Here is a 14,013-nt window from a genome sequence, read left to right as displayed (position 1 = left end):
AATTGTATGAATATCAAACCGTTATAATGGTATTACCCTCCATTAATTAAATTTGAATGCATATTGTTGGTGTGTACGTTTGATGTTAACAGAAATTTTGTAAAAAATTTGTCCACACACAACCAACCAACCAACTGATCCTAAACCCTTGATAATATTTAAAATCCATCCATCAGTTTGTTTAAAAACTCTTAATTTCCCTCCATTAATTGATTCAGGTCTCCTCTTCCTTGTTCACCGCGAAGATCGATATGATGATCAGCAGGCAACGATTACATTCCGTGATATCAATCTTCGTTACAGTTCATCCTCATGAGACCTACAACGTCTTCTACGCAACTTCCTCTTTCTTCTTCGTAAGTCACCTCTAATTCCATCATCTTTCCGCTTTTACAATCACTAAAATTCATTTGATGCAGGCGCTGAGCGCGTATTTTGTGGTCTTGCCCTTACGAGACGAAGGCGCCATTTCGTTAGGTATACGTAATCTCCCTGGCCTTTTTATCGGATCGTTGGTATTGACATTGATCGCAGCTCCTGTTACAACGCTCATCTTCTCATCACCTCACATTTCTAAACCTAAGGTACATACATTTCCTAATTTGTTTAACTTCTAGAGGTTTATGTTATTATTTGCTTAATTTATATCAAATAATTATACTATTACTTGTTTGTTGAATTCCAGGCTTTGGTGTTGATACACAGGTTTTTCAGTGCAAGTTTTGTTTTGTTTTTCATATTATGGATATTATCATCTCCTGCAAATTCAAGGGTAACAATAGAACCAACCACAACACACAATAAACCGGTTTCATTATACTATTTCTCACATTTTCACTGAACACGCATAACATTTTTAGGGCTTCTTCTCCACATCATCAACCGTAAAAGAGGAAGTCAACGTTGAGGAACACGGATGGTTTTACGTTTCAGTTAGAGTTGCATTCTTCTTATGGGTACCAAACTATTATCTTGTGTTCACAAGTATATGCATATAAGTTTTAAATTAGTAAATAACTAGTGTTTTTATAGGTTGCTTTGCTAAATCTGATATCTATATCTTCAACATGGGCAAGAGTTATTGATGCAATGGACAATGAGGTATGTGTTTTCATTCATCAAGAATGTATGCATTATACAGGTGGCTAATTTGACCCATTTGCTTATAAACGGGTCGATTCAATTCAGTCAGGTTCAAGATTGTTTGGATTTATCGGTGCTGGCTCTACATTAGGCCAGCTTTTTGGGTCCTTGTTTGCCACAACAATGACTTGTTTGGGCCCATGTATGTGCACTTGTGTTCTTCGTATCTCTAATAAGTTTGCAGTTATTCTGCTCATTTATCGTACGCATTTATTGCACTTTCAGGCCTGCTTTTGGTTGCTAGTTTGTTGATGGAACTTGCGGCTCGGTTTTCAGAAAAGATAAGCAAGGATGTGTCTCATAATTCTGAAGAATCATCATCTACCCTCAGGTAATAATAAAGCAAAGTTTTATAGCATGAAAATCTTAAATAATATAATTAAATTACTAGTGTTCTTTCACAGAAGAACCGGAAGTACAAAGTCTCGGTATTGGGCTTTATTGGAAGGAATAAGGCTTATATGCTCATCAACTTATTTGTTGAATGTCTCATTGTTTCTGTGGCTAAGTGCAATGACCACTTCATTCTTCTATTTTCAGGTATAAATTTGTCTTATTTAGTTATTTTTAAAAAGTTGAAATGAAATTTATTGAATTAATTTGTGTTTATAGAAAGTAACCATAATTGCCTCAACTGTTACGAGCCCTACCGAAAGAAGACATTCATTTGCACAAATCAATAGTTTTGTTGCTGTTTTTATCCTTACGGGTCAACTTACTTTGACGGTATGTTAAATATATCTGTTGAAAGTTAGTTATACAACAGTAACATTTTAACAATAACTAACTTTTTGTTACCTTTTTTTGGTTATAGGGGCGAATTCTTACCGTTGCAGGGGTCACTATAGCTCTTTGTTCAACACCACTGTTTTCTTTCTTGAATTTGATAGCTATTGCAATATGGCCAACTTATTGGTCAGTTGCGTTGTTGGAGACTTTCCGGAAGGTTCGACTTGCTATCGACCCCCTTTTAAACTTTATTTGGATACTTTTTACTGTATGTGATTGTAACTGTATGCAATTTACAGGTGATAACATATGTTCTAACCAGACCAGGAAGAGAACTGCTTTTCACTGTCGTATCACAGGATGAAAAATACAAAGCTAAGGTACCCCCCCCCCAAAAAAAATAATAATAATAAATAAAAAAATAAAAACCACACACAAACAATTTACACACATGTGTTTGACAAACATATGCAACAGGTATGCATAGATGTTCTTGTTCAAAGGGTTGGAGATGCTATTGCAGCCGGAATGTACAGGTTGTTATATAGCAGTTTGAATGGGAAAACAACTACCATTTCTCTCTATGCACTACCTGTATGTGCTTTGAATCTTTGCTAACATCTTAATAAATAAGGATTTTAATATTATTTCTGATTCATTTAATTTGAATCTACAACAGGTCTGCTTCTTATGGATACTAACAGGATTTCAACTAGGAAGACGACAAACACAACTTGCAAAGTCACAAAATCTCTCTATCAGGTTTTGAGCATAGACATTAGACATGATCTTAGTGTTTATAAATTATTTTTGTAGCACACATGACAATGTGTTTTGTGTAACCCTTAATGGGATATTTTCAATGAAAACAATTCTATAGGATTGGTATGAGTACAATATTGTAGAGTTTAGAGTCGATTCTTTAAGGTTTGAAGCGAATATGAGTTGTTAAATCGTGTGTTCCATGAAAGTGAATCCGGAGATTTGTTAACAATACCACAGACCAACAAGTTGGTCTTTCCTTGATGATAAAACTCTTTCTACATATGATATCATCATTGTTAGGATTTGTTAAAGACTTTGGGTCGGTTTTGGATTCATGGATGTCAATGGGTAGACGCACAAAGTAGACGCTTCTAATTAGGGCCTATATACATGTTTCTTGTTCCCTGTATATAAACAAATGTATGTAATTGTAATTAGTGGTTCCGAGCATAATGAAATAACCTGGTCGCAGCATGTGGATACGGGTCCCTCATTGAGACAATGAGACCTAACCACATTAAAATTATTGTATCATTTATATATTCAGCAACTGCGTGTTTAATCATTTGTGTTCCTGTTGTCGCTTCTGTATTACCACCTAATGATAAGAGTGGTCTTTCCGGTTGTGTTATTATTTTTTTTTCAAAAGTAATATGATTATCTAATTTTAAGTTGGGTGCCATTTGTAATGGAGTATTATAAGCATTATATGGGCGGATTAAGCCCCTACACAATCACTGGGGACATTATAGGGATTATAAGGTTATGGATGTTTTTAAAATAAAACTCATATGTGTTTTAAAACGATAATGATTGAAGAGAGATTATTTGTCACACATGTTTTTTTACTAAAAAAGTGATTGATGATGTGACGAAAAATGTCCTTAAAGATCATTATCCATCACTCATGTGTTATTTCTTTATTATGATTAATAATTCCACAACAACATTTCACCAATGACATTAAATATGCCGTTGACTTGTCTAGTTTGTGGTTACCTATCAACTATCATCAAACAATCATCACTATTTCACCAACCAATCTTATATGGCTTTGTGGTAAGATATCAAATTTCATCAAGTAAGCTTATCTAACTTTATGGCTAACTTTTTTTTGTTAAAAGGAATTTTTTTTAAACCATTAATGTATGGACTATGGAGTTACTTGTTAATCATGTGTACGACACTAAAATGAAGTCAATAGATATTTCATCAATACTAGGGTTAACAATAGTCGCATCAGATATCAATTATCAAAATTTGAATATCTTCAGCAAGTCACATTTTAAAACAACCTGACTACTTAAAATTGAAAGTTACCACGAAACATCTTGTAAACTTATAGAATAATTCGGTTTACTTAAGCAAAAAATAGAGTATCACTTGCCATCAAGAGCAACAAGAAGGAATGTGAAGTGATTCAAGCTCTTGTGTTGGTAACTTGTCGGATGATTTAGTAGCCAAACCGTGAGGCAAAGAACTCAACCGCTATACATGGGGAGGCAAGTGGAAAGAGTAGAGCAGCACCTTGCCGTAGAGAGGAATAAGAGGATTTTCAGTAAGGCTTTTTCGACAGAAAAATTAATTAATGACATTAAAGCCATGTCATTCCTTTGGGTGAGCAATCAAAACAAGAGGTTGGGACCAGAGCAGGAGAAGTCGAGCCAGTTCAATTTTGTTAATTTTCAATTGTAGTTTGTTCCATGGTTAGTTTTCGGTTGTATCTTTATTTCTTGTACTTTTAGGCCTCTTGTTTATGGTAAGCGGTCCTTTATTGTTTTATTTTTTAATAAAAATTGGCCTTTTAAAAAAGATTAAAAAAAAAAAGAAACTTGCAGTCAACAAAACAAAACCCTAATCAATTCTCTCTAATTAACTACAACAATTATGACACATAATAAAACCCAAATTTTAGATGAGAAGATAATACTTGAGCTATGTATATATATATTTTTTTACTTTTTTAACAAACTACAAGTCACCCCTAGTGGTTGTATTGCCATGGTTTTAAGAACTGCTTTCTAGTTATATCCATGTAACCTGTTTATATACAACTGACATCAAGCATAAAAAAAATGGTAAGAAGATTAAACCTTTTTAACTTTACAAAGATTTACAACAAGAATCTAAGTATGATCAAAAGATGGTGTCAACTGTAAGTCTCCTTTTTGCAGGTGCTTTCTCTGCAACTTGCTTTTGTAACTCCATGAAAGTCGAACCCTTGTGAGCGAAAAGTCTTCGCAGATTAATAACCGATAATTCATTGAAACCACCAACAGCTAGATCAGCCTGCACCAGATCGTACCTGCAAAATTTGATTGCAGAAATAAATCTTTAAATTTGCTTTATTTACAGATTAGTATAATAATAGGTTTAATGTTGATTAAGTTCTTACGCTGGATGTGCACCGATAAGTGCAACCGCCATCATAGTGCAGTTGTGGGCAGCAGTTATGCCACGCGGATCATCTTCAAACACCACGCATTTGGATGGTTTTCTATCCAACTGTAAAACAAATTTCAAAATTTGTTAAAACTAAATGTTCAGATAAACAGATTGACTTTTAATTATCACATAATTTATAGGTCAAAAAACAATTTGGGATAAGTTTTTATAAAAATTACTCAACGCAATTTTGGTATACTGAGTCCCTCAATTTGTAAAAAATCATATAAAGGTCACTAAACTAACTTTTGAATATTGAAGTCCCTAAACTTGTCTAAAATACGCCTACTTTTAAAATATTTTTAAAATAATGACTTGTTAACTCTTAAGTTGGTCAAAATTCTTCTGGTACAAACTTTTTTTTGCCAAAACTTTGGAATCTCAGTTCATCAAATTTTGACCAACTTAAAAGAGTTAAAAGGTTTTATTTAAAAAAACAAAAAAATCACAACTAAGTGCATTTTAGACAAAATCAAGGAACTTTAATATACGAAAATTAGTTTAGTGACCTTTATATGAATACTTTACAGAGGGGCTATTTTGTAAAAATAAGAAAGTATAGTGGTTTCTTGTGGTATTTACCACTTCTTATACATTAGTGTTAATTTGAAGAGTAAAACAAGTTCACATAAATCCTTATATAATACCACCCTCATTTTTGTCGATTTTCTGTATTAAGATAAATAACTACCGAATTACACGAAAATTTAAAGATTTTTCATGTTTAATATTTGTACTAATAATTACAGATTGGCATTGAGAATAAAGCTTACCTTTACTGCTGCAGAAAGTAATCTATGAGCCATGGAATCCATGCCATCTTCCTCAGTTACAATTGCCTACAAGTGCATGTACAAGGGCATTTTGGTCATTTAAAACTACCAGCGGTTCATAAGACAATAAACCGAAGCTCATACATACCTGAAAATACTTCATAAGTCCCAAATTTTCCAATATTTCAACCATAATTCTTCTATCAAGAGTTGAAACAACAGCACAAGGAATGCGGGCCGTTGATACCGCATCCAGCCATTCTTTTAAACCTTCCATTGGTTCCGCAAGCTAATTAACAAACAAAAACATACTTTTTGAGTAATTTATTTGTGGGTATTACAGAAACTGGATGATTAAAGTAATCAAGCAAATAAAAATATAACCTTGAGAAGATTGTTGCTATATAACTGAGAAATCTTTGACTTTAGTCTTTCCAATTCACATGCTTCGTTCTCCCACAGTAACACCTAAGAGTTTAATAAATGATAAAAATAAATTATAAAATTCGCATAAATATAAATGTGATTATCATGAAAATGGAAAGCTTGAATTTCAAAAATTATAAAACCTTTTGCAAAACATGATCTGGAGCACCATGAAGCAAAAGCCTTTGCACATCATCATCATCAGGAATTTGCTTTCCTACATAAATTGCAAAACAAAATGAGCAAAAAAAGGTTTAACGAAGATCTAAAAAAAATGCAAATATCAACAAAGCGTGAAAGAAATTTTTTTATTTGGTAAAATAATCGTCAAGCATCTTTTACTCGTTTATCAATATGCAATATGTATATTAATATTGCATGCCTTTTAACAAACTAGTAAAAACACTATACTTGCTACTAATATCGTTTATCAAAAATTTTCTTGACATTTATCAAATATGAGTATATGATGACAAACCTTCTTCATGTGCAAGTTCTTTCCAAGCACTTAACTTCAAAGCTTGAGTACACGCCTGATCACCATTAACAAACTAATCTTAAAAACCAGATATAATAATGCTAAAGCTTTATAACACAAATCAATATACAACAAAAAACTATCATTTGCATTAATAAAAACACCACTTAACTCAGTTTGCATCATACCATATAAATGCACAAATGTTCAAACACTTACCACCACATTGTCCCATGAGAAAATAAGCCCATAAGCTTCATCCGGCTTCATAGCATACCGAATCCTTTTCAAAAACCCCTCTTGCAATCTATCATTCAAAAAATCCTACATACAAAAAACCCAAAATCTTATTCCCTTCAACTTCAACAACCAAATTCACACAAAATAGTGATGAAACAAAATCCTTACAACATCAACTTTCAACGGCCCGTCCGGTCTAAAAGTCTCAAACCCTTCTCCATATTCAGCTCCAATCGCCTAAAAACACAATTATCATAAACCCCACAATCAAAAACCAAACCCTAGAAACCCCAATTCCAAGATTAACCCCTAAACGGCTAAATCAATACAATCATCCCAAAAAGATTCAAACTTTCACATGCTGAATTAATATATTTACCTCTTGTGTAAACATCTTGGTGGGTGTGAGCTGAAACCCATCAATTGGGCCGATTTCATCGGACCCATAACAACCCCTAATCACGTTCTTTCTATTACGTTGTGGGTCAAGAAAGTTCGAACGTTGTAAGCTCTGTAAAACACAAGATTCGTCAGGGTACAAGTAAATAAGATAAAGAACATGTAAAAAGTAAAAAAGATTGAAACTTTATGAAAATTAACCGGTAATTTGAGGTTAATCGGTAGCTGGTGTGGAAGAAATGAAGTTGGAATCAGGCGGAAACCGGAAGCTGATTCCATGTGTTCGGAACAATTGAACAAGAAGATGATGATGAAGTGGTTAGTAATTTGGTCACTTGTTTTTTTATTGTGGTTTTGTTAATTAATATTAAAATATTAATTTAATTAACACGGGTGGATTGGATTTGAGTCCGAATCACATGTGGGGCCTGCATTATATTATGTTTAGGGTCCCATTAATATGATCATGTGGATATGAGTAATAGAGAACATAGACGTGTGCTACAAACTCACCATATGACTAACTCAATAGAATATGTTCTAGTCATAAAGTTTAGTTTTATGTTAGTCTTTTAAAAGAGGTTTTATGATATCATCCGGGTATATTGATATGATCTTGAGGACATTAATTCAACGTTCACAATCTGATTCATAATAAGAATAATCAATAATACATAATTTAAGGGTTTGAAATTGGACTCAAAACTGTTTCCTCATAATGTTAGTCTTGTCTTTAATGCTCGTTTTTTCTATTAGTTGTTTTCTTAATATTTATGATCTTGCAGTTGGAACTAGAGAAAACATGGAAGAACGTTCTTTAGTCTATTATTTTCTTGAAGAGTGGTTATCTCGAATCAAGCGTATCATTTCATATTACTTTTGTTGATGATTAATCTATGTACTGAGTTAGTTTTTTGTTTATGTAAGTGGTTTTAGGTTTAAATTTTGCTAAGTTGTATTATTTTACACACCTTACATACATGTTTGTCTGTGATCAGATTTAAACATATGACAGTTCTGTTGGAGGACCTATTGTCAAGTTTTAGCCACTTCTAGAAACAATGCATTTTAAGATTTCTCCTGGTCCCGAAAATGATTTTTTGATGAAGGTGCATGGAATAGAATTGTTACTTGGATTAAAATCGCTTTTATTGTTAAGACAACTTTTGATCGAGAATCAATGAAAGGGTATACGAGGAATTAATGAACCATGGTGTTTGTATCCTTTGTCAATTTATTCTTACGCTTGTTTATGATTCCAAAATAAATTATATGGAACTCTATATAAATTGAAAAAGAACCTAGTCGTCATACTTACAAGCAAATATACCCCTAATTAGGCATGGACCAGTAGGTTTTGGCCTAACACATGGCATTCCATGGAAAATCAAGTTCACATATTAAAAACTATTAATTATGAAATTGCTTTTTTCTCACAAAATGCCACTACTCGTATATTCTTTTTTATTTGTCTCTATACAACAACATCAAGCATTGCTGTGTTTACACATGACCAAGCTCTTGTGTATCTTATTTCCCCTTCTTCATCTACATATCGACGGTTAAACATCACAAAATCACGCTTCAAAACTCTTGTCTCCGACATATGATGGAGTCTAAAATTTGCCCTAAATATGACCATATCTATATGACTATCTATAAAGAGAGAACATAGACATGTGCTTCAAACTCAACACATGACTATGTACTATTAGAACTTAGTCATGTGCATAAACTCTGGTTAAAGTTTAAAAAGAGGTTTTGTACCAGTTTTCTAAATTAATAAATCTATACTAGATTGGCTTAGCTAATATTGCAGGCGAGTATTGCATACTTCATGTAAATTAGTCTGATTCAAGAAGAAATATTATTCAGCCTCGAGAAGGATTGGATTAAAAGTTGTGTAGCTTGAATTATTTTACACACTCCGCGTTTATTTTTGTCGATTTTATGGATAATTGACTTTAAACTTATAACGTAGTATTGGATGAATATGTAATTAATCTTAGGAGAATTTCCTATTGGCAAATGTTAGTCTCTTCTAGAAATGGTGCCCCTTTAAGTTCTCTTGCATGGTCCCAAAATAAAACTTTTAACAAAGGTACACGGAATAGAATGCATGAGTTTAAATTGATTATCATGAGTTTGTTTAACTAAGATAATAGGTATTGTCGCATAATTGAATGCTTGAGTTTGCTAAGTTGCAAGTGATTTGCTTAAACGTTGCTAAATTGCAAATTCAACCATTTTGGTATTAAGGTTAGTTTCAATTGGTGCTAAACTACGGGGAGACTCATTACTTCATTAGTGCAATTTAGTGTTTGCCAAATAGATTAGTAGTAGATTAATCATTTCTTTAGTTTAACGGTCGTTTTATTTAACCTTTGTTTAACAGTTGGCTTGTTCTTCAAACCGGACGTCTTGTTTACCTTTTCAAACCTATGGTTATACAATGACATAAAAATTAAAAAAAAAAATCACATTCATCATTCTTTTTTGTTGCCACACAATAAAAGAAATGATTATGTGCGCCACGCATTTAACTACTCAACAAGAAAACATTATATTTATTATGACAAAACTCATAGAAAATTTTAAAACTATTTTTTATTTATTGCATGATACTGATATCTAAATAAGGGAAAATACATATAATTTTAGAACATTAGACACATAAAAAAAAAGTACAATAATCAAAAACCAACACAGCTTGAACATTCAATCCACACAATTATCTCAAATCATAAAATTAACTCTTTAACAAAACACACCAAACTTTAATTAAAATCCTTAATTAGTCCTCCTGCAATTCTTCCTGATCTCACCACTGGATCCAGTCAACGGCTTATTGTCACCCATCTTGATCATGGCTGCAGCAAAATCAGCACTGAACTGACTTGGGTTGCTGCTGTATTGTCGGACGGTAGAATCGGCTGAGCCGCCGTTAAACAGCTGTTGGTCGGAGTGTAGCAGCCCCTTTCGGTTGATTAAGTTCTTGTAATAGTCATTGTTGAAGGCTGTTGGAGTCTGGACATCAAGTGGTGCCAAGTTGTCGTCCCCAGACCCGCTGGCTCTCGGACAGTTGTTCCGCCTTTGGGCACCAAATGAGGCGTCCAAGTTGTTGGTTTCGTTGTAAATTCGGGCTCGGAAACTGGTGCACCTTGCCTGCCCGATTGTGTGGGAACCTGTATTAAGTTGCAAAATATATATAGTCAAGTTATAATAAACGTACATGTTGAGAAATATTGAATCAGTTTTAAAGAAAATGTCGAATCAGTCATCTTACTGGTTCACTGGTCAGACTGGTTATATGATTTTAATTAACTTAAAATAAAATAGAATATGAGCTTTTGTAATATTGTCAACATATGAATTTTGTATTAAACAATATATATATAGAGCTTGAAATTATACATTTATGGATAAGAGAGAGAAAGGTGTTAACCTGATAGAGCCACCATGTCCTTAGCCGAAAGGCCAACGGCGCTGAAGGAAGAGATGAGTGCATTGAGGTTCGATGTGGGCGGAGGAATGCTGTTGTTGGCTGCAGCCTGGCTTGCGGTCCTCGAGTCGCGACGTCCCAATTTTACGCCCCAAGTAGGTCCCCCAAGCTTCATAAAATTCATTCCAAACTCTAGATTAGTAATGTATTACATAAATAACGTTTTATAACTGTAGTTTAGATGGTTAGTATAGATTAGCTTTCAATCTAAATACTAGATAAGTATTATGATAAGAAACGGAACTTACAATGTTAACCGAGTCTCTAGCACTAATAGCAAGTATATCAGCGCACGAGACAACACCAGGACATACACTTTCGACAGCCGACTTTATATTGTCCACGACTTCAAACCCTCTAGCGGATCTAAAGTTAGGAGCTGCCCGTTTCTCACCGATGAAAGAGGATGTATCATCAAGAAGGATTGATCCGTCACATCCCTGAAAATGTTATGTTGTAATTAAAATTAAATATAATACTTAATTAACAGAACTATAATCAAATATAAGTAAAGTGAGACGATTAAATTATGAAAAGACTGATAGCTACATGATTATGATGTAATGTTGGTAGTTAGGTTTGACATGCATTGCAAGGAAATAAAAGATGTGATTTTCACCATGTAGCATATTTGAATAATTGAATGATGATTTTCTAGAAAACTAGGCTCCAAGTGTCGGTTTATTCTTACATATTGAAGTGTTCTTTGTAATTTCTAAATATATATATTGTAACACGTTGAATAAAAAAAGAACTTTTTAAGTAAAGAAGTGCATATGTACATCTCCCAAGCCCCTACTATTTTAAACGTGAAACATAAGACAATTATATAGCTGCATAATCGTCTCTCTTTCACTAAACTTTATCAAGAGTATGCATGTACGAGTACTAAGTATTTCTGTAGTTCAACTAAAAGAGTTGGTGCGCATTGAACGTGCCCTATATATACGTGTATAGGAATTTTAAAGAAAGTTTCAAAAGCTAAGAAAACAAATGTGTTACATTGACAAAGCAATCATGGAAGTGCAACCGTAGGAGTGAAGCCCCCATCCGGGCTTCTTTCGAAATAGCTGATTGCACAGCCGATCTCACAGTCGGAAGAAGTTTTGGGCAAGAGCTCGAGTAAAAATTGGTTGAAAGTTGAGCCGAAACGACTCCCATAAAAAACATAACAAGGGCATACTTTAGTAGAAGAGAAGAAGAAAACCCCATTTTAAAACACTAAGTATGCTATATGAAATAGAAATAGTATGTTAAATGTTGTGAGAATTGTGAATGAATGATATGAGTATATATAGAGTACTAGATGCATGCAAGGAGAGGAGCAGGTTACCTACTCCCATAGGCTATAACCAGATTGCATGGCATTTCAACGTTGTTGAATAGTATAACGGTGTAAGTATATAATATTACTAATTAAATGGGTGTGGTTTGAAAGATTAAAAGTCAAAGGGTTTGATTTGGTCCACAGAATGAATATCTAGTGGGAAACCGCGCGTGGCCACCATGCCCACAAATGGCCACAATTATATACATCTTTTATTCGTGTCTTTCTTTTGTTCTACTTCAAGGTAAGATATGGTTTGTGGGTGTTTACCATTTTGTCAAAGATGGGGCCCACATGAATTACAGTAATTTCAAAGAATCATTTTAGATCACACATGAAAAGAACAGTGTACTAGAATACTCGTTTTTAACAACACGTACTAGATAATAGAAAGTGTGATATCTTTTGACACTGATTAGGTATTTTAGGGTATATTAAATTGATAAAAACAGAGTCCATCTTAAATATTACTATATCGATTTAACATGAACTAATATTTTTTATCTAATATAAATCCTAACTAGTATATTTATCTAATGAAAAGAAAATGAAACTCATTCTTTTACTTTTACTTTTACGTTTTAGCAATATAGTAGTTGCATGAATCATCTTCCAAGAAAAACAAAACTTAGATTATGTTAAAGCATTCACAGTCCATTCCCTACCATATATCCATATATATTATAATATTATACTAAAAATCTCTGGATTTTCTCTCTCCTATTTAATTAAATATTAATTTTTATACTTTATCATTATTTTTTCTCTCTTTCACTTATAACCACTTTTAAAAAATATTAAAATATTATACGGTATGAACAGTAAAACCCCAAATTTAACTTTCCCATATAACATTTTCTCTCTCCTCTACTAACAACCAATCATAACCATACAATATAATTTACAAAACCTTCTCACACAAATATAGGGAATGGGCTGAGAATGCTCTTAATGAAGAGAGAATAAAGGCAAGAGTTTGACATATTGTACGCTGAAAAAAGAAGTGCACTTTTAGGTAACAAATTTTTGGTAAACCCTTTTAACTTATTAACTTTAAGAGTTTGACATATTAACTTAAAAAAATTTACACATTTTCTAAAAAAATATCCTCATCTTCTGAAAAATTAAACAATAATCAATATCCTTTTTATCTGGCATTAATTTGGTACCACTTGCATCTAACGTATCTTTTACAAAGATCAACGTAGTTGAATGCAAAGCCAAAGAGTTTCATGACCTATCAACGTTTAACCAAGTTGTCAACCATATGCTTCGACCTTGATTGAATGACATACCATTCGTTTAAGGATAAAAGTATATCGAATCTATATGAAGTTTTACTATGAACCAATTCTATCATTGAGCAAAAATAGGTTCGACTAATCATTATTATCTTATGAGTGTGTGTGCGTATATATATTGTAACATTCGACCTTTTATAGCAGCCAATATTGTCCGTTTTATCACAACAAGCTTAAATACATACTTAGTTGCTAGAGCGGTAACTTCCCAAGAGATCATCTATCTTTGGATTACCTAAACCGGGCATGCTTAAATATAGAGTTCTCATCTCCTGTGGATAGAAAAGAACATGACAATTTGAGATTCGTTTGAATCTCTCTCTCTAACAATGGTGTTATGCAATAAATTATATATAACTGCTTTATTGTGTTGTTAACTACAGACTATATGTTTAATGCTTGTAGATATCCATTTTGCGAGCATAGTCGAGGGAGATAAAGTAGGTTTGTCCTTAAAATTTGAGTGTCCAGCATGTATAGAAAGA

At 33.1% G+C, this 14,013-nt stretch overlaps 3 protein-coding genes across 3 annotated transcripts; 1 reads left to right on the top strand and 2 right to left on the bottom strand.

Annotated features, from left to right (window-relative positions):
- Positions 1 to 203: 203 nt before the first annotated feature.
- On the top strand, positions 204 to 2,641 carry LOC143551403 (uncharacterized). Its single transcript, XM_077041850.1, has 13 exons — positions 204 to 356; positions 420 to 584; positions 686 to 808; positions 861 to 956; positions 1,033 to 1,101; positions 1,189 to 1,285; positions 1,369 to 1,474; positions 1,548 to 1,683; positions 1,756 to 1,869; positions 1,958 to 2,089; positions 2,172 to 2,252; positions 2,350 to 2,466; positions 2,552 to 2,641. The coding sequence occupies exons 1-13, from the start codon at positions 252 to 254 to the stop codon at positions 2,639 to 2,641; spliced, it is 1,431 nt and encodes a 476-aa protein (XP_076897965.1). The 5' UTR covers positions 204 to 251.
- A 2,052-nt stretch (positions 2,642 to 4,693) lies between these two features.
- Positions 4,694 to 7,781, bottom strand: LOC143551406 (5-amino-6-(5-phospho-D-ribitylamino)uracil phosphatase, chloroplastic-like). The gene is made up of 11 exons (XM_077041853.1): positions 7,600 to 7,781; positions 7,379 to 7,510; positions 7,168 to 7,236; positions 6,979 to 7,083; positions 6,760 to 6,814; positions 6,425 to 6,498; positions 6,240 to 6,323; positions 6,004 to 6,144; positions 5,856 to 5,921; positions 5,033 to 5,142; positions 4,694 to 4,942 (listed from the first exon to the last, which is right to left on the bottom strand). The coding sequence occupies exons 1-11, from the start codon at positions 7,675 to 7,677 to the stop codon at positions 4,774 to 4,776; spliced, it is 1,083 nt and encodes a 360-aa protein (XP_076897968.1). The 5' UTR covers positions 7,678 to 7,781; the 3' UTR covers positions 4,694 to 4,773.
- A 2,255-nt stretch (positions 7,782 to 10,036) lies between these two features.
- Positions 10,037 to 12,163, bottom strand: LOC143551405 (peroxidase P7-like). The gene is made up of 4 exons (XM_077041852.1): positions 11,903 to 12,163; positions 11,149 to 11,340; positions 10,844 to 11,009; positions 10,037 to 10,583 (listed from the first exon to the last, which is right to left on the bottom strand). The coding sequence occupies exons 1-4, from the start codon at positions 12,110 to 12,112 to the stop codon at positions 10,189 to 10,191; spliced, it is 963 nt and encodes a 320-aa protein (XP_076897967.1). The 5' UTR covers positions 12,113 to 12,163; the 3' UTR covers positions 10,037 to 10,188.
- Between the last annotated feature and the right edge of the window lie 1,850 nt (positions 12,164 to 14,013).

The sequence above is a fragment of the Bidens hawaiensis genome, unplaced genomic scaffold (genome assembly GCF_021521415.1).
Source record: "Bidens hawaiensis isolate Kalapana, Puna unplaced genomic scaffold, B.hawaiensis_p1.1 tig00016386_1, whole genome shotgun sequence".
Taxonomy (NCBI): domain Eukaryota; kingdom Viridiplantae; phylum Streptophyta; class Magnoliopsida; order Asterales; family Asteraceae; genus Bidens; species Bidens hawaiensis.
Note: the sequence above shows the minus strand (reverse complement) of the source record. Positions and strands in the feature narration are given on the sequence as shown.

Coding starts and splice junctions, on each gene's coding strand:
- LOC143551403 (XM_077041850.1), top strand. CDS start 252: ATGATGATCAGCAGGCAACGATTACATTCCGTGATATCAATCTTCGTT. Junction 957..1,032: donor GAGTTGCATTCTTCTTATGG/GTACCAAACTAT, acceptor GTGTTTTTATAG/GTTGCTTTGCTAAATCTGAT. Junction 2,253..2,349: donor ATGAAAAATACAAAGCTAAG/GTACCCCCCCCC, acceptor CATATGCAACAG/GTATGCATAGATGTTCTTGT.
- LOC143551406 (XM_077041853.1), bottom strand. CDS start 7,677: ATGGAATCAGCTTCCGGTTTCCGCCTGATTCCAACTTCATTTCTTCCA. Junction 6,499..6,759: donor AGAACTTGCACATGAAGAAG/GTTTGTCATCAT, acceptor CAATTTATGTAG/GAAAGCAAATTCCTGATGAT. Junction 6,324..6,424: donor CAGATCATGTTTTGCAAAAG/GTTTTATAATTT, acceptor TTAAACTCTTAG/GTGTTACTGTGGGAGAACGA.
- LOC143551405 (XM_077041852.1), bottom strand. CDS start 12,112: ATGGGGTTTTCTTCTTCTCTTCTACTAAAGTATGCCCTTGTTATGTTT. Junction 11,010..11,148: donor CTAGAGACTCGGTTAACATT/GTAAGTTCCGTT, acceptor AATTTTATGAAG/CTTGGGGGACCTACTTGGGG. Junction 10,584..10,843: donor GGACATGGTGGCTCTATCAG/GTTAACACCTTT, acceptor AACTTAATACAG/GTTCCCACACAATCGGGCAG.